Source organism: Dermacentor variabilis, chromosome 9 (assembly GCF_050947875.1).
Source record: "Dermacentor variabilis isolate Ectoservices chromosome 9, ASM5094787v1, whole genome shotgun sequence".
In the NCBI taxonomy this organism is placed as follows: Eukaryota; Metazoa; Arthropoda; class Arachnida; order Ixodida; family Ixodidae; genus Dermacentor; species Dermacentor variabilis.
Genome location: NC_134576.1, coordinates 107547511 through 107566317, shown reverse-complemented (window position 1 = coordinate 107566317; position 18807 = coordinate 107547511). Strand labels below are relative to the sequence as shown.

Sequence of the window (18807 nt, the reverse complement as noted above, 5' to 3'; positions counted from 1 at the left end):
TGCCCGGAAAGTGTTCATATCAAGGACGATGACGGTAATAGCCAAGCAGGTCATTCTGAAGAAACTCACTATCGTAGAGGATCCTCGCGTTTGCCGCCGCGCTGGATACGGCTTTTCGAAAGCATTTCCCACTACTCAGTGCTGAACATCCACTCGGTGGTGATACTGGCACACTAACGAAAAGTCAGAAAAAGGTGTTCAAACGTATTTCAACCGTGCGTCCTCCGGGCAGAAACAAACGGTATATTCAATTTTTCGTATTCCAGAGCTCTGGCCTCACCTGTTCAATATGTACGTCCACGAATGTTGGACTTTGCCCCCTTCGACTTTCTGTGGAACTTCACGGCGACGTGCCAGCGTAACTAAATCGTCACAATTTTTTAAGAAATTACGCTTGAAAATGTCGGTCCAGCGTCAACAAGTTACCACTAAAAGCGCGGAGGGCGCACTTCCTTCTAACAACATATGTATTTACAACACCTGACCGTAACATTTCCTCTGCATCAAAGTACTCTTTTTGTCAGGAATGGTCGGTGAAATCATACGACGGGAGCACATAGTTTTCCAGCTTTCTAGCCGACAGCACACTGACTTGAAGAAGACGCGCCAAGTTGCACCGCATACTGATTTATTACAGCTGGCGTTGGGATGGCTATGGCAGAACGAGAGTCATTCAGTTTGTTTGCGCGTGCAGCTGTTGAGAGGCATTTAGCAGGGAAGGGGAAAAAGTGGTACGCGTATAATCACATGTGCACGCGACTTTGTGTGGGCTCCCGCATTTCGGCGTACTTGGATTTGCGTGTACGCTTGTGCATTTGCGGTTTCGTCGTATGTGTGTCGGGGTGCGTGCGCCGGCGTGGGCACGTGCGTGTGGATGTGTACTCACGTGCGTACAATTTTTCCGTGCATGCGTGTGCGCATGTGACTGTGTGCGAACATGGGTGATCGCTCGTGAGCGTACAGGCGTGCGCACAATTGTGCGTATGTCAGTTTGCTTACCTATTCATGTGTGTGTGTGTGTGCGTGTGCGTGCGTGCGTGCGTGCGCGCGCGCGCGCGTGTGTGTGTGTGTGTGTGTGTGTGTGTGTGTGTGTGTGTGTGTGTGTGTGTGTGTGTGTGTGTGTGTGTGTGTGTGTGTGTGTGTGTGTGTGTGTCAGAGAGAGAGACCATGACTTTTCTATCTCTTTCTTTTGATGACAACAGCCACTCGTCACTGCTTTCGGTCAGTCCGTGCAATCCGGTTTGGTGAACACGTAGTATTTTTCATTCGTGGAATTTTCTTATCTACAGCCACATAAAATATATTTAAAAGAACACCAGATAAAGGCGTGTTGCCTTGTGCGCAGCAGGCATGCGGTAATACCGTCGATAAATTTTTTTTTTTAAATCAAAGAATGGGACAACCCTGTACAATCGGAACATCAGCTTTTTCCTGGTGCCGCGAAGTGCAAATGTATACGCATTCGCCATCGCTTCAAACAGCAAGGAAATATTACCGCATCCAGCTTGCGCAGTCACGGTATATACATGTATATTTACTTGCGCCAAATCCGGCAATGCTTTAAGTAATGAAAGCGCGTTTTTTTTTTGTTTTGTTGTTGTTTTTTTTGCCACGTCATAAAGTCGCAACCGACACGTGGTGATATCGCAACCGACGTTGTTTCCCTGCCAGCGCTCAGAATTTCGAGCCACCTGCGGAACAACGCTGTGAATCATCCCAGGGAGGGCGACAACGTTAACGTATTGCCTCAGATTGCCGCACAATGTAGCGTAGGACTCGTATTGTGCGCTTATTTCTACACGTTTTCCGCGGTACAAACCACGCACTGGTCTAATTCGTGATACGGTCCAGACTTGAACGCCCGTACTTGGTCATCACGTGGATAATATATCGTGTGAAGTTAAAGTGTCTTACATCTGTCCGAATGACATAATACGCAGTAAATACATTTCGGCACCGAGGAACGTGCATAATGAACAGTGCTACAAGCCAAAACAAAAAAAATCGCTTGATGCACACTTTTCTTGTTTGTTGTGCAAAACTGACTTTCTCATTGAGCATGAATTACTGTTAGAAATATAATTCAGAATACCCACTAGCGACTCATGAATGTACGCTGGATATGCTGATCTAATAAAAGAACAAAAAGATGACAATGCAATTATGAGTGTCTAAGGCTAGTGTGTTTAAGCCCTAGGCTGTGGCATGGGCTATAAGCTTTTCCCAAGCAATAAAATAGTTTCGCTGCCCGTACAACGTCTGGGAGGCCACTGGGCATTATGATTTCGCATTACAACCGTCGCATTCAAGCGCTCTACTTGCAACCACCGTATTATGTGGTTGCAAGTAGATTGTTCTCCGTAGATTGGTTGCATGTTGTTCTCCGGTGGTTGCAACCACCGGAGAACAACATGCGTACGAGGATCACGGGAGGAAACAACAACGAGAATGTAAACGGCGCCGGAGCGAAACAACCACCGACGAGGAACGCTCCCCCGATGCCCAACGAACAAATTACCACCGTTCTACTCCTAAAATTAAATTATGGGCTTTTACGTGCCAAAACCACTTTCTGATTCTGAGGCACGCCGTAGAGGAGGACTCCGAAAATTTCGACCTACTGAGGTTCCTTAACGTGCACCTAAATCTAAGTACACGGGTGTTTTCGCATTTCGCCCCCATCGAGATGCGGCCGCCGTGGCCGGGATTCGGTCCCGCGACCTAGCCACTGAGCAACCACTGCGGGTCACCGTTCCACTCTGTGAAGATGCAAGGGCAGCGAAAGCACTTTGCTTTTCATTTGAGAGCTTTGACTGTGGTCAGCTTTCGCTGCCATTCCATCTTCACAGAGTGGAATGGTTGTCATTTTCGTTTCTTCCTTTTTAGTCTTTCTTGTTTTAAACTGTACTTAATGCAAGCATTTATACTTACTTTATATTTTAGCCTATTTATCAATCAAGCGAAAGGGGGCAGTCATCGCCAGCATACGGCGACAGCAACCCCTCTGATTATTTGGATCTCAATGAAAAAGAAAAGGTTCTGCATTCTCCGAAGATGATCACATTGCGACGAACTCCGAACACTGCATTTATCACGGTCACTAGTGAGTAACTACGCGCTCTTCGACACGCTGCAAGCCAAATGTTTTCGAAATTTCATGCCATCCTTAAAGTATCAATCGAAGGTTTTATGTTGGAAAATCTCCATAGTTCAAAAAGCTAACTTCGGAATTGCCTTTGTTGGTACTGACTGGAGTGCATTTCAAGGAAATTCTTGTATGCTGATTGCCGAGCGGCCGATTAACGAGAACCACAAGCGCCTGAGCGTATAGCATCAATAATGTGGAATGCGCAATACAGGTTATGATTAATCTAGAGTACGTGGGTCCTTTGCAATGTTCTCGGTGGCGTGCCCAATATTCGGCTGCGCTGTCCTCCATATGGGTAAATGCTAATTGAAGTCAATTGACAATCGAGGCGTCATTGTCGCCCATGCTTAGCAACTAAGGCTTCACGAGGACGCTAATACGGCAACGCTGGAAGTCTGACCAAGACATGAATGCTTCCCAGTGGGCGTTAAGCTCGACGCCTGTGACGAGATTGGCGTAATCGCCTCGCGGTTACACGATCACACCGGCGGGTCAACAGACTGCAGAAATTCAAGGCTACACCCGCCTGTACAGATTCCACGACTACATACAAAGGCAAAAGAAATCCATAAGAATGAATAATCAATCAATAAATTACCGAATGTATGATAGTCTTCTCTAGAAGAGTCATGTCATTGACTATTTTCTCTATATTTTCATTTTTTTGTCCTAAAAACAATATTTATTGTGTGAGGGCCTGCGTATACCCTACGCCCCTAATAAAGTTGGAAAACTTGTAATATTTCACATGCATTGAAATTCGATCAAACGTGTTTTATTACTCAATCGCAATTCGGCTACTGTGGATAAATTGCTCCAATCCGCGACATTTGTTTTCTCCTGCTGAACATCACAGCGCCCAAAGTATGCTACGGTAATGACTTGATAGAACCGATTACATTTTTTATTCATTATTTTGTTCCTTCGTAGTTCAAGAACGGAGACATTGCGTAATGACGTACCACAGTATGAAAAAAAAATGTCGTCAGCCTCACGTTTCATTCAACGAGTAGGTTTTACGCCGTCGCGACAAAACTGGGTGTCGTAACTACTTGGACGTCAAGCTTACGCCGGCAATGCAGTCACAAACGTCGAAGTCGTCTCCACAGTGACGTCAACAGTTCCGATCGTACTGCAAAGAATCCTAAGCTCATTACAACATTGACTCGGCGTTTGCGCTCCCGACAGGCAGCGCTGTCGTTTTCCTGAACTTGGTCGAAAGAGATGTTCTGTAGATTTGCACCCTTGTAATACTGGCCGAACGTCATTTGCTGTGCAAGCCGGCATTCTTTCCTTCTTTCCTGCGTCGCAATGTGCGATCGAGTGTCCACGGGGCAAGTTCAGCATGTGTAATTGCACCTAAATAAGCATTCCTTTTCCCACAAGCTTCGAGTGAAACCGAATGCATGGTCCAGTGGTTCGGGTGTCTACTCCGTTCGCCGGTTTCCTGGCAAAGCCGATGCAAAATCTCCTCCACGCAGACGGCACAAGCTTTATTACTGTTCAGCCTTGCAATTATGATATGAAGGGACACTTTCTCGCGTGATCATTCAAGCGGTATACTGCAGTTGTTGGTGAATATTGACGCATGGAGTCCCCTTTTCTAGATGTGCGTCAGAGGGCTGAATGAGTGGCGATGTTGCGATGTTGCGATGTCTTATTTGTACCCCAAGAAGTCGCTAGCCGAGACCCTTCTTTCTGGATCTTTCGAAGTACAGCAGTTGTCGTCGCAGCAGTTGAAGTAGTTGCACGCGAGTAACGGTATGAGAGTTCCTGCTTTGGGTGTTCTTAGCGGCGAATCTGTCGTGAGCATCTAAGGCAAGTCTTTTCAGAGCGCTCCTTACAGGCGATGTGAATGTGACCAAATTTGCCCCACTGAAGTTTTCGAGACGTAATTTCTTGCTATGCAGTTTTTTTTCAGTTCAGATTTATTAAATAATTTAGTGTTTCAGTAACCAGCGAGGCACACATATTGTCCAAAAGTTGCGGCTGCGCTTGATGACTACATTGTGGACACGCTATAGATTGCTCGCACCTCATTGCTAAATTTTTGGACAGCTGGGATGGCGGAATCTCGCGGATTACGCATTCTGCAAAAAATACGACCTTTGCTTGGTCACCTGTTCAATTAGAGAAATTTCTTAGCGGAAGGGGCCGTCATTGCCGCTAGACCAAAGTCGGGACGCTGTGTAACTCAATAGTTGTAAGATGAGGCAAACAAAACTTGCGCACGGTTGAAAACCTACGCGGCTGTACCATACTGGTGCTCCGTTAAGCTAACACGACACCGACTTCTGTCTGCCGACTGTCGGCCACAGCGTTATATTTTTTCTTTTTTTTTTTGCCTTTGTCTCGGCGCCTCTGTCCCACTGTACCAACGCCGAGCAGATTGTCGGCGTCGGTAGAGTGTGAAAGAGGCACCGACACGACGGAAAGTCGACAGTCGGCAGACCGAGCCCTAGTGTGAATGAGCCTTCGCAGAATTGTGCTTGTCCTAAATACTTCAATTCTTCAATAGCTTATAGACACTTAAGATGGATTTTTCTTGTGAGAATAGCGCAGCCTAAAGTTACACACGAAGCAATACTCAGGTGCTCGTACTTCCGAAGTATTTGGATGCTTTAGCTTTTTTCATGCGAGCGGAGTCTACTGCAGGGACAAGGCCTTACTTTTTTTTTTTTTTTACAACGCGCCTTTTCGACTATACCATCTCGGACATTATCCACCCTACCCTTTGTATCCTCTAACACATAGCGCGCCTGTTGCCTCCATCAACGAATCATTCAACAGCGCAAATGCGCTGATAGTTTAAGGGATGTCGAAACGCGTGCTTTTAGTGTCATAACTGTAGCGCCCGGGCCATCTGCGGCTGCGCGCGCTGAACCGTACACTTTAAGTAACGATCATAGCTTCTCATGAGCAGTGTTTATTCGAGACCAGGGCGCCTACTAGACGTGCCCCGTTTTGCATCTAGATTTTCTCGCGAACTCGTCGCATCTAAAAATAGTGAAGATTTGGACACGTTGGTACTGCGTGCTTGAAAAGCGGCGCACAAGACTAGAAGTACGCAGCGGCAGAGTGGACAAAGGCGAAGTGATCAACTTCGAGCGAGCATTTACTGAAGGAGAGGTGATTACCGATGGCGCAGGCGTTGCCACGTTCCTCCTCACCCCCCCCCCCTCCCCTCGTCACCATTCTTCAATCGTATATGCTGGTCTGCCAGCACGTTATGCCCGCTTCCCTGTTACAATTGCTGCCCGATCACTGCACATCCTCGCAGTAACGTCCTCAATAAGATTCCCAGGGAAATTCTGTTCAATTGTTCAAAGTTTCATTGTTTAGGAAGGAATGAATGGTGCTACCTAGCTTAATTTACCCTTCTTGAGTGTTGTTCAACTTCTATTCAGGCTTAGTGACGCAGGTACGAATAACACTTTTGATTCATTAGAACGCTGAAATTTTCCCGAACAAGGTTGGTAAGCTCCAAGGACAATGCAAGTGGGCTATTTAGCTGCATCTTTCAAAACTTGCTCCTGCTTAGTGCATGACCCCATATAACTGATCAGTACATTTACAACTCCAAGTGCGAAACATTGTGCGCTGCCGAAGTTGAAGCAAGCTCGCTGGGGCTTACATTTACAAGTGATGAGGTTGTATTTGACATATAAAACCGAAACCAGTGTTCATCAAATAAAGTGTCACCAACTTAAATGCGAATTTAGTTGCGCTGCCGCCGTATTAAATACTACTCGAATGATTTTCGAACAAATTTGTATACTGTACGATTTTATGGACGGTAAATTTTCTATAGATTAACGGTCACGCCGCTTCGCTTTACAGATAATCCTTACTCACTAATTTGAAATTTGACAGCGAGCTGCTGCCAATTTTTTAAGAAAGTATATCAGTCATTTCCAAGTCAATATGCGTTATGAAATCATGTTGTAATCGTAGCCAGCGAGTTCGCAAGGTGTATCCACGTGGAATCAATTATGAAGATTGCAGCACTTTGAAGATACTGATGCCCAAAGCGTCCCACTAAATGCATTGGCGTTCCGCCCCTTTCAATCCCTTTCATGCTACAATGCACAAAGTGGCGTTTTGCATAAAAAGTAAGCGGAACAACAGTGTATTTCTTACCACAACCTTTGCGGCGCATATCTCAGTACCGGTGTCATCATGTGAATACGTTCCGTGTCTATATGCCTTCAAAATATACAATACGTCAATTGAAATATTTCTGTGTTGGAGTATAAACTCCGTCAAGTATAGTCAGTTATCTACTTCGATTTATCGTGCAAGTCATATCGTTCTCTTCGAACAATCCAGTGAAGAATTAGAATCGTGCAACCTGCCGCACGCATCCTTGTAAAATTCCGTTTAGTCTAAGAGAAGAAAACCTGGTACATACTTCATGCATCATCGTGTGGCAACAGTGAACTGGTTTAATTCACATTTTATTTCCTTCTAGCACAGATGCCCACTACATCGAAGCGCTGCTGCGTACGGCCGGTTTAAGCAGGACTCTACCGTGCTTCGCCGTTTATCGGCGGACCAGACTCATCCTTGCACTTTTTGTTGGATGCAGGCCTCGAAAACGAAACAAGCATTTCACGAAATGAGCTCAAAATCCCAAGCACATTGTAGCATGCGGGCACAACTCAGAAATTTGGCAAGCAGTTGTATTCTATATATAGCTATAGGCTTCTTGACAGAACAGATCTTCGTGAAGGCATATTTCGCTCACGTCTGTAAGAACGAACTACCTGGCGTTTCAGATTTCAACTTAAGAGTAACGGCAGCTAGATTTGTGTTTTTTTCTACTGATGTCTAAACTTGGCGCATGTTTCAAAATTAAGTTATCTGCGGATATTTTCATTACTGAAGCTACACAGTGGCTGATGAGAGACGTCGTTGCAGAGGTGTCCCCATTTAACGTACTCGCGAAGCGCGAAATATTATCGCTCTTATTTTTTTGCATACCTCCTCCCATCGAAATGCGGCCTCCGCCACATACCATACCCGCTACCACGCGCTCAGCATCAGAACGCAATTAATTCTCTACCACCGTGTCGGCGGGGGTCATCGCATATTTGAGCCTCAGAGAAAATGGGGTGCGCCTTTACATATGATTCTGACCATTTTTTGCCTACCCACCAAGTCTCGGATACAAAGGAAAAGCAGATAACCAAACACCAAGTTAAGCTCGGTTTCTAAGCACACCCTGATCCAGGGAAACGGCTAACCAGGAACAGAAAAGAAAAAAAAAATCTCAGTGGCCTTCCGCTCTGCGATGAAGGATAACCAGCGAAGCTGTGCGTGTGGGCCCCTTAATGGCGAACTACATGTCCCCCGTGGGTCGGCACGGCACTGCACTGTCTTCGGGTTCGGCCCACGTATGGAAGGTTTTTGCTTCCAACGACACGAAAATTTCTTTGGGCGGTAGAGGTATACAGCTTCGCTGTAAAAAAAGGGAAAGTTGCAAGAAGCGACGCAGACCCCGTGCAATGAATTCTAGGGCAGTCACACAATCTAGCCATTTTTTAAGACGCGCAACACGGCTTTAGTAGCTATTCGTCATGCTTGAATTCGAGTCTCGGGTCCCGATCTATTTGTTATTCTACGAGCGGACTGTCGTCCAATGGGCGCATAGATTCCGAAAGATAGGCGTTGGTTCTACGCAGCTTCGAATAGCACTATTAACAAGACATGCATGAAGGCGGTCTACTGTCGAAAACAACGAAGCTCTCAACCCTGGTAAGGTACACAGCACTTTCTTTAAAAGCCTGTATCTAAAATCCGTGTAAGCTGTAAAAGCATTTACACCCTTAAAGTGAATAAAGGATAAGTGTGTCTATAACTCGTACCCTTGCCCCATTGTTCGGTGTAAGGGTGTTTGTTACGGAGTTACACCCTCATTTACTTTTAAGGGTGTAGAGAAAGAGAGAAAGAAGGAAGGAAGGGAAGGCAGGGAGGTTAACCAGACAGAGTCCAATTTCAGAGACCCTACACGTGGGGAGTTGTTTGGGGGAGTGAAAGAGAGAGATTGAAGATATGAGTCAATATCGCACTTTCACACGCACTAAGTTAGGTGCAGGATTTCTACCAGACTGTCACTCAAGTCTTGCCTTCAGGTAGCGAAGAAGCTCTCGAACTGCTTTCAGGGCTAATGAACGGTGAGGCCAGGCTCCCAAGATCTTTGCTTCTGTGAATGGCCTATCGTCCAGTCTATTCAAGGCACGCTGGATAGTCTGACGTTGGTTATCAAAGCGAGAACAGTGGCACAGAAGATGACTGATGGTCTCTTCACACTTGCACTTATCGCAGATCGGTGAGTCCGCCATTATAATACGATATCTGTAGGAGTTTCTGAATGCTACTTCTACTCACAGCCGACACCGCAGTGTTGCGTCACGGCGTCAAAGGTTTGCTGGTAATTTCAGTTTTTGGGATGTGTCAAGGCTGTATAAACGATAGTTAGGTTTCTTTGGCGTATACGCCAGTTACTGAACGTGATGGTACGAGCGAGACTTCGAAGCTGTCTAGCAGCGTCTACTCTCGATAAAGGCATAGTGAGTGTCAGTGCGGCAGCCACGACACGTCAGGCAGCGCCATCAGCGAGATGACTGCCAACGTTGCCCCAATGTACCGGCAGCCACTGAAAGATCATATGTCCTCATTCAGAAGCGCAATGGCAAATTTCGTTTATTTGGCACACCAGCTGTTCGTAATTACCACGTCGCAAACCTCGCCAGCTTTGGAGGGCTGCTTTCGAATCACAAGCTATTGCCCCTTTGCCAGGTGATTGTTTTTCGATGTATTCGACAGCAGCGCGAAGAGCGGCCAGTTCGGAACTTGTAGATGCCGTTACGTGTGAAGTCATAATCTTGTATGACGTCCCATTGATATGGTAAAACAGTGGCGCTCGTTGAATATTCCGAGGCCGTACCGGCCGTGTAAACATGGATTCGGTTAGCGTACGAACGATGCAAAAGTTACAATGGGATGTGTTTGAGAACCGCGACGGTTACGCTAGCCTTCTTCACAATTCCTGGAACAGCAAGGTACACAGGTGACTTTTTCAAGCACCAGAAACGGGATGGTGTTCTCGTTGCGGGCGACGGCCTCAATGACAAAGAGTACTGATTAGCCGCAACTGATCTGGAAAACGCTGCCTTGGGTCTTTTCGCAGGTAATGGTGCGAGATGGTGGTCAGGGACTCTGGATATGCGTCGAACATGCACCCGGAGTGCGTCGACAGCTATATAAGTCATTATTGGGTGGGCTCTCGCGGTGACAATTGTTGCTACGGTGGAAGCACATCGAGGTAGCCCCAGACATGTTCAAAGGGCTTGGCCTTTAATGCTCTGTAGGATATAGATGTTATGGATGATATGGATACATTTTACAGTGTAGCGCGTGGCGAAACAGAGGCGCAACCGGTGACGCACCGCAATAACCTGCGTTACACACTCCTGTATCGTCGAACATCTTGATTCGTCAGGTGACATTCCGCTGGATTCCTGAGGTGAGAACCAATAAAATGGAACATACATAAATTTCGTTAGCACTATATGGTGTCGACGCATGGTCTACCGCTGAATATGAGTGCGTGCGTTTCCCATTTTTTTTTTCGGAAACTGGTGCTGGAACGCTCATATTTTTCTGCTAAACCCAGAATTCGACCCAGCTTCTTACAGACTCAAGAGCTAATAGCTCCTCCAGAACCGGGCCGGACCAGATCAGGCCGGTCCGGAATCTATCGGGCTCAAGCTGTGTAACGATCATGTTTAAAATCTCTGTACCTGGATCTGGCGGGCCAACGCATCGTATTTTCGGGCTCGGGCGGGGCCGCCCCCCCCCCTAGAGAAACGGTCCGTGCAGTACTCTATCAGTGACATTCTCAGTTCTACCGCCATTAATCCCTTCAGGCCTCTTTCAGCTAACCTCTCTTTTGCTTAGAATGTACCCTAAATGTGTTCCAAAGTGTGTTTTACATGGACAAAACATTGTGTGGAAGATGTAAGCGCATCAGGTCATCGTTTTTTCTTTTTCTGCGAATTTTATTTTGCTCGACACTTGTACAAGTTGCGTCGAGGCGTTCCGGTCTACTATGGTCTCCTGCAGTTCTTCAACTCTGTTCAGTTTCTGTTTCGAGTAAGCGACTCCTTCGGCTACTTTTTGAACGCAGCCCTGGAGTGAGTGAGTGAGTGAGTGAGTGAGTGAGTGAGTGAGTGAGTGAGTGAGTGAGTGAGTGAGTGAGTGAGTGAGTGAGTGAGTGAGCGAGCGAGCGAGCGAGCGAGCGAGCGAGCGAGCGAGTGAGTGAGTGAGTGAGTGAGTGAGTGAGTGAGTGAGTGAGTGAGTGAGTGAGTGAGTGAGTGAGTGAGTGAGTGAGTGAGTGAGTGAGTGAGTGAGTGAGTGAGTGAGTGAGTGAGTGAGTGAAAACTTTTATTGAGTCTTTCAAGAGTTTCGCGGTTATGAGGTCTCCGTCGTCTTCATCTTCTTGGCGCTGGCGACTTGAGACTTCTCTTCAGCAAGGGTGGGCCCCCATTCCAAGGGTCCATTGAAGGGCCCATTGGGTGGTACTGCACCGCTCTGGAAACAAAGGGAGAGTGGCAAAGTTACGATGAGTATGTCGTAGCATGAGGACATGCACACTGAATGGAGCAGTGCGTTTCGAATGAAGGAATTCCTTACTAAAATGCCTACTAGCATTGCTTAGAGTTCCTGCCGACTTCCTGCTAACTTTTGCAGCCCCCTATCTTAATTTCTACTCTCCCCTCCACCGATCTAGTAATATTTCGCATACAATATAATATAGTCTCCTACTTTCCCTAAGAACTGCTTTCCCTGCAATTTCTGCGCAAATTGAAGATACTTTTTGCTAAAAGCAGTTTTAGTATGGCGAAAATACACATATTAAAAGCGGGGCTATTATTGCCACTTGAAATGCTCAAAAAAAATATTGGAGGACGCTTAAGCTTCACCTTTAAGAGTGGAACGCGATAGCATTTATGCTTCCCGGCAAATGCAGCTTATGAACCGCAACGTTTACCGGAAAACACTGGCTCTATGCACGAAGCGAGCTTCCTGGTAGAAAATTGGCCCCTTGCGAGGTACGATCGCCTGTTATTGTTTCACACTTTTAATATTTCTGTCTCAGAAGAGCTAGCATAAAGGATATGCGCTGCCGGCGTTTTTTTTTTCTATTACATCTGTTTGTGGGCGGTCGCTCTCAGAATTCCGAGAAATAACTTTGGAATGGAATGACAGACAAGGTATTAGGAACTTTGTTGGTAGAGAAGTGGATTGGTATGCGTAGTTCATATTTTGTTCGAAATTCTCTTTTGCCGAAGCGACGTCCAACGCCGACGCGGGACGCGGACACCGGATTTTCCGCGACACGGGCTCTTTAATTCTGTCGCGTTAAAACCTTCTGTGTCTGATTTCGATGTTTGCGGAAAATAAAATTTTAGAAAAAAGAATGATATTACTTAAGAAGTTTGTAATTTGAGTAAGTATGGCACGTGTTGAGGGAGATGCACACGCATATTTTGAATTTGTGAGTTTTTCAGAGATTTCTGAAACTTGCTAAATCCTCGTTTTTTACCTCTTCGGATAACGAACGCTTACTAAGTTTTCCTGCTCCCCTGGGAGTGCCATAATCGACAGCGATATACCATTGACAGGAAGTTGCGATTATGTTTTTTTTTACGCGTAACGAAATTACGTGTACTTAATTGCTCCGGGGTTGTTGGAGAAGTAGGGGAGAGGCCTTTGCCCTGCAGTGGGCGTAACCAGGCTGATGGTGATGATGATGATGATGAATTGCTTCGGAAATGTATTGCTCAATACTCGTTTTCTGCCCATATTTATGAGCCATACGAGCCGTATAACTGGTTTCTCCACCATTCTCATCGAACTACGCGAGGTACGTTTATGTCTCCTTGAGCTAGGAAGGATATTGTGTGTGATGTACCGGAATGTGCAATCTGCGCAGGTTAATTACAGCCTTTGTAGAAAACAGCTAATGCAAGCGTTGACGAGTGCCAAATGGCATTTAATCGCAGCTGTAGATGACACCTAGTTCACATTCGGTGGATAGGGGAGGGGGGGAGGGGGAAGCAGTCAAGCGGTTATCTAGACTGCCTTTTCCTTGCAACTCCCCGTGTTTTGTTGTTGTTGTTGTTGTTGTTGTTGTTGTTGTTTTTCAAACTGAACGGGAATAAAGTTCGATTTGATTTACTTGAAGTGTAATGGGGTACGAAACTTTACTGTTTCTTGCTCAATTATTGACTGCAAATAAATACTGAATGTACTTTTTTTATCGCTCCATTTTTATTCGTTATACGAGATCCTTGTTACGTGTCGCCGTAGTCCTAGGTGATGTAAAGCAAACCGTTTGCTAATATTTGCTTAACATGAACGTAATGGTGTGGCTGATGAGTACGTAAAGTTCTAAATGCACAGGTCACTCAAGGCCTTTGCAAAAGATCACTCATGCGGCTGTTCCGGAGCTATAAATGTGTTTTACTGAACGGTGCAGAATTTACCCCGCTGTTTTGGGAGATCTCTACATGACACTGAGATCATGGTGAAGTAGGGCAGTGCAATCAACACATACGAAACCGAAGAAGAGGATGAGCCGAGCTATTACCCACGACCAAGAGTTGCTTGAAGGAAAAACACGCGTATAAAGGAAACGGAACTAACTGCGCTTCACTAACTACTTCACCATGGAACTCTAAAAGATCGCTCAAACGTCTAGCTTGCGACACCGAGATCAATTTTAGAGAAAATGCGATGAACGCTTTGGTAAGCGAGCGCGCGAAGTGTAACCTGTCTCCATTACAGCCTTTGTAAAAAAATACTTTACCAAGGGCTCGGAAGGAGTAATTCGCGGACGAAATTTCTGAGTGACCATTAATATGAGGGCGGCGAATTATAGGCTGTGTGGTTCGGCTACAGGCAAGTGAAGTTCTTTGTACAGACGCCCCCCCCCCCCCCCCCCAAAAGGAAAGAACACCTTCGCAGAAAATTGGGATGTGATTCTCAAAGGAGGCGCAAGTCTGATGTCTTTTTTCTTCTTAAATACATTCTTCAAGACAGTTTAAAACAGTATGGGTAACCTTTTCTCGAAGGCGTTTATAAAGTACGACACTACACATATATATTGAAGCACGAAAAATGTCCGTCTTGGAAATAGTTTGTAAATAAAACGTGGAGTCACATGTTCGCCTCACATTGCATACTATTTTTACTCTGTATTCTAGATTGAAATGCTGACGAACGTAAGAAAATGCCAATTTTCTGCTGTTAGGAAGTTCGTCTTCTTGTTCTAACAGCCTTTAAGAAGCCTACATTACGCTCACATTTACGGCAAACGTAAAATTGGCTCCTATTTCTTTCATTTTTTTTAGTCCCGAAATTGAGGTACATCTGAATGTCTGGCGTTATTGTTGTTGTTTGTTTCAATCAATGTCCTTGCAGCAGAGATAGCTTTCATCACCACTAAAGATTGGATGCGCCTTCCTAATTGTCTGCTGAGTTTTGGACAATCACGCCTTCCGGTTCGCGTCGCATGTCTCTGGAGCGAGAAGCACACTAATCGTTCATGCAGATGATTCAGGCAGATAACTCACGCAAGCATCCTCGAATACTTGATTTCTGCTGGAGTCAGTAAAATGGATGTCTGCGTGTAAAATGAAATGAAATGCAGTGAAATTACAGTTCTTCCGCTGAAACATCCAGCGTCAGCACATCCTCTTACGGCGTGAGAACTCTCAAAGCGGAATGGCTGATCTTTCTCTCTGTCTGTCTCTCTGTATCTATGTATCTCTCTCTCTCTCTCTCTCTCTCTCTCTCTCTCTCTCTCTCTCTCTCTCTCTCTCTCTCTCTCTCTCTCTCTCTCTCTCTATCTATCTATCTATCTATCTATCTATCTATCTATCTATCTACTTATCTGTCTCTCTCTCTCTCTCTCTCTCTCTGTCTCTCTGTCGTTTTGTTGTCCAAACGAACCATGCACTTTGCACTCATTAGATTTACTATGTGCTGATTGAATTAGGAATGATACTTAGATAACTAAACTTATTGCTACAGAAGTGACTTACCAAGCTTTTATCACAATCTTGGTCTTGACCTAAAGCAGCGTTGTGTGATATTCTTCTAAATAGCTGCGTCTTTGACGGACGCTTTCCATCGCTAATATGCTGATCCCGCCTTGCTGAAATCCGCCGTGCTGCACACCAATTGTATTCTTTTCTCTTTTTTTATGGTTCCTTCTTATCGAATCACCGAGTCTCGTGTATTTATTCCGCGGAATCTTTATAGAAATAATGTGGAATACAACTTGCATCCTGTATTTCACGGCAATGCACGTGCCCTATTTTGTTAGCTCATCGACAGCTTATAGTACGTTTCGGGTGGCCTGCGTTACTCGTGCAGTGCATGCAATTGATCCGTCCGTGACGGGCAATTAAGTCTAGCACTTTACTGGTGACATGCTTCCTTCTACGCTCTTCGATAGCGTGCGTGCTTGATGCACTCGCGACAATATTGCCCAGCTGGCTTCGCCACATTGCATCTACTTTTGGGGAGCAACCAACTTCACCTGCTCCTATTGCTTTAACCGCGATCGCCTATTTACCTCAGTCGCTTGCACGTATCCGTGACCTAACATGTTCGGAATGGCAACCGTAAAAATCGTCGTAAGCGAACGCATAAAGTGGCGCAAGCCGGATTGAGGCCTTTGTAAGACACTGCCGACACGCGTGTTCCTAAGTTGGCCGCTCTGTAACCTCTTTCAGGCGGCAAGAAAGCTTATGCGAAGTGTTACGCACACCTCGAAATCTGTGTAAAGCGAAGGTTTCGCATATTGGTTAACTAACTGCCGTACACCTCCCCATTTCAACCCTGCGTCTTTGGCGTAGTGAAACACGGCGCTTAGGCATGTGTTCTCGCGTGCCCGTGCGACGTGTTCTATCGCGCGTGGATCATCCCAGAAAAAAAAAAAACTACTTGGCATTCGCACCGTAGAAGATTAGTCGCGACTGCGGCCTAGTCGTCGGAACATCGGGCTGTTGCGCTAAGGGACCGCCGTCCGATGCCACCGTCCAAGACGTGACTTCTATTTGATTAAGTGCGTGTTACTCGGCCAAACAGCAGCAGCACTAAGCAGTCACGGTAAGGAAAGTGCAGTAGGCTGCGCGAAGGGCGTTTCTCTTCGAAACCGGCAGCCGCCTAAGACTTGGAATCTTAGCTTTCTTTAAAAAGAACGAGCCCACTGGCCTTTTGTTGACGTCGGGCGCTTAATCATAATGTCGACGCCTACTTTTATCGCTAGGAAGATGTAACGGTGAAGAGCATAACGACTATGTTTCTTGCAGTTCGTTAAAAATTAAAATTAAAATTACGGGGTTTTACGTGCCAAAACCACATGCTGATTATGAGGCACGCCGTAGTGGAGGACTCCGGAAATTACGACCGCCTGGGGTTCTTTGACGTGCACCTGAATCTAAGTACACGGGTGTTTTCGCATTTCGCCCCCATCGAAATGCGGCCGCCGTGTTGCAGTTCATTGGAGCAGGCAATTCGAGCGAGCTGTGCGTACTGCAGGTTCAATGTTCACGAATTAATTTATCAAGCATCTTGTGACAGGTGGGCTTGTACGAGAAAAAGAACTCACGTTAAAATTGTTCTTCTCCTTCAAGCAGTCCTTTATCTGAAAATTAGAGTACTTCAAATCAGCAAGTTCCCTTTTTTTAATTTCCAGTGCTACCTAACACTTCAGTCAGTTAAGCTTGCTCTTTGGCAAGCATACTCTGTGGTCAGTTTTTGCTTTATCACTTTGCGTTGCCACTGATCGAAAATATTACGTTATTTGACGACGCGGTATGCGACAGGCATTAATGAACAATCCGGAAAAATGGAAACGAGATTAAAGCTATAATCTAGTGAGAGCATGCTTATTCTCACTATTATCATTAAATTTCCAAATAATCCTTAGATTACACAATGACAAAATTGATAAAATTAGTAAGATAATGACGGTGCGCGAGGGTCCAGTGAAGGATCGGAACTACGTTTTAGTTTTTCACACAGCTTTTCCTTTTTTCTGTTGGTCGACGTTTCCTTTTCTTTTCAACATGCCTCCTCCCCACAAGACGGGATTCCGTCAAACCCTGAGTTTCATATAAAGTTTGTGACAGTATCAAAGCGGATGATGAGTGTAATCTAGGCTTTGATCATGTCCTAGCCGTAGGAAGTGGCTTCGCTGGATAAGACATGATTTCTTGTTTTTCGCTTGTTGTTTCGTATGTTTTTTTTGTGTGATAACGATAATACCCAGCCTGTATGTTCATGTGCTAGTTAACCTTAGTCGAAGGTCAGCGCCTTGCAATACCCCATCATTACCGTGTACGTGTTGTTTCCTTGTGTTGTTAACTAGAATGAATTCATATCGACTAGCAAAGTGTTATTTCATAGCGTTGTCTAGCTGGAATGAATTCATATCGACTAGCACCACTTTCAACGCTTCTGCCACCTCTTTATCCATCTGAAAGATGAGTTATATTGTCTGCCCAATGTTACTGGTATCATCTTTAATAAAATGTTCCCGGCATATTTTTCTAAACTTCATATCCACATCTCTCAAGTCCTGGTGGATTGCAGTTTTTTCGTATGTTACTCACACTGCAGCGGAGTTAAATAGATGAAACAAGAGCTAAATATAGAAAACCCGTCTCAAATGTGGTTTTAATGACGATGCTTACGGCGAGGTAAAAATAACGGTTCCGAGGGCGCAAACGAAATTATAGGTGAGCATTACAGCTGATCTATAAAAGGTGTGCTTTCACACAAGTTAGTCATGTCTGACGACGAACGATTCGATTTTTCTGTGTCCGTGTTCCTTAAGTTCTGCTGCTACAATCATCGAAGGCTTCTGTGAGGTTTAAAAAAAAATTAATCTGTTCTTCAACTCGTAGTCACCGCAGTTGCCTTCTTCTGAGGGTCGTCGATGCCGATATCTGCGCCACTGCATTGCATGATTGTTGAAAGGACGCCCCTGGCAAGCTGGACGTAAATGGCGTCTTTTTAGTACTTCACTAAATGATCAGCAAATAACGTCAAGCAGCCGCATACAAGTCGTTAGTGAAGACACAGACAAGTGTTATCTAGAAGACAGACAGACAGACAGACAGACAGACAGACAGACAGACAGACAGACAGACAGACAGACAGACAGACAGACAGACAGACAGACAGACAGACAGACAGACAGACAGACAGACAGACAGACAGACAGACAGACAGACAGACAGACAGACAGACAGACAGACAGACAGACAGACAGACAGACAGACAGACAGACAGACAGACAGACAGACAGACAGACAGACAGACAGACAGACAGACAGACAGACAGACAGACAGACAGACAGACAGACAGACAGACAGACAGACAGACAGACAGACAGACAGACAGACAGACAGACAGACAGACAGACAGACAGACAGACAGACAGACAGACAGACAGACAGACAGACAGACAGACAGACAGACAGACAGACAGACAGACAGACAGACAGACAGACAGACAGACAGACAGACAGACAGACAGACAGACAGACAGACAGACAGACAGACAGACAGACAG

General features: G+C 45.5%; 1 protein-coding gene across 1 annotated transcript in view; it reads right to left on the bottom strand.

Annotated features, from left to right (window-relative positions):
• Positions 1 to 11583: 11583 nt before the first annotated feature.
• The window catches only part of LOC142558125 (uncharacterized), a 12535-nt gene continuing 5311 nt past the window's right edge, over positions 11584 to 18807 (bottom strand). Inside the window, exons 3-5 of the mRNA XM_075670282.1 lie at positions 16836 to 16871; positions 14791 to 14840; positions 11584 to 11743 (exon numbers count right to left, since the gene is read on the bottom strand). Of these exons, the coding sequence (XP_075526397.1) occupies positions 11644 to 11743; positions 14791 to 14840; positions 16836 to 16871 (186 nt within the window). The 3' untranslated portion in view covers positions 11584 to 11643. The remainder of the gene's footprint in view (positions 11744 to 14790; positions 14841 to 16835; positions 16872 to 18807) is intronic.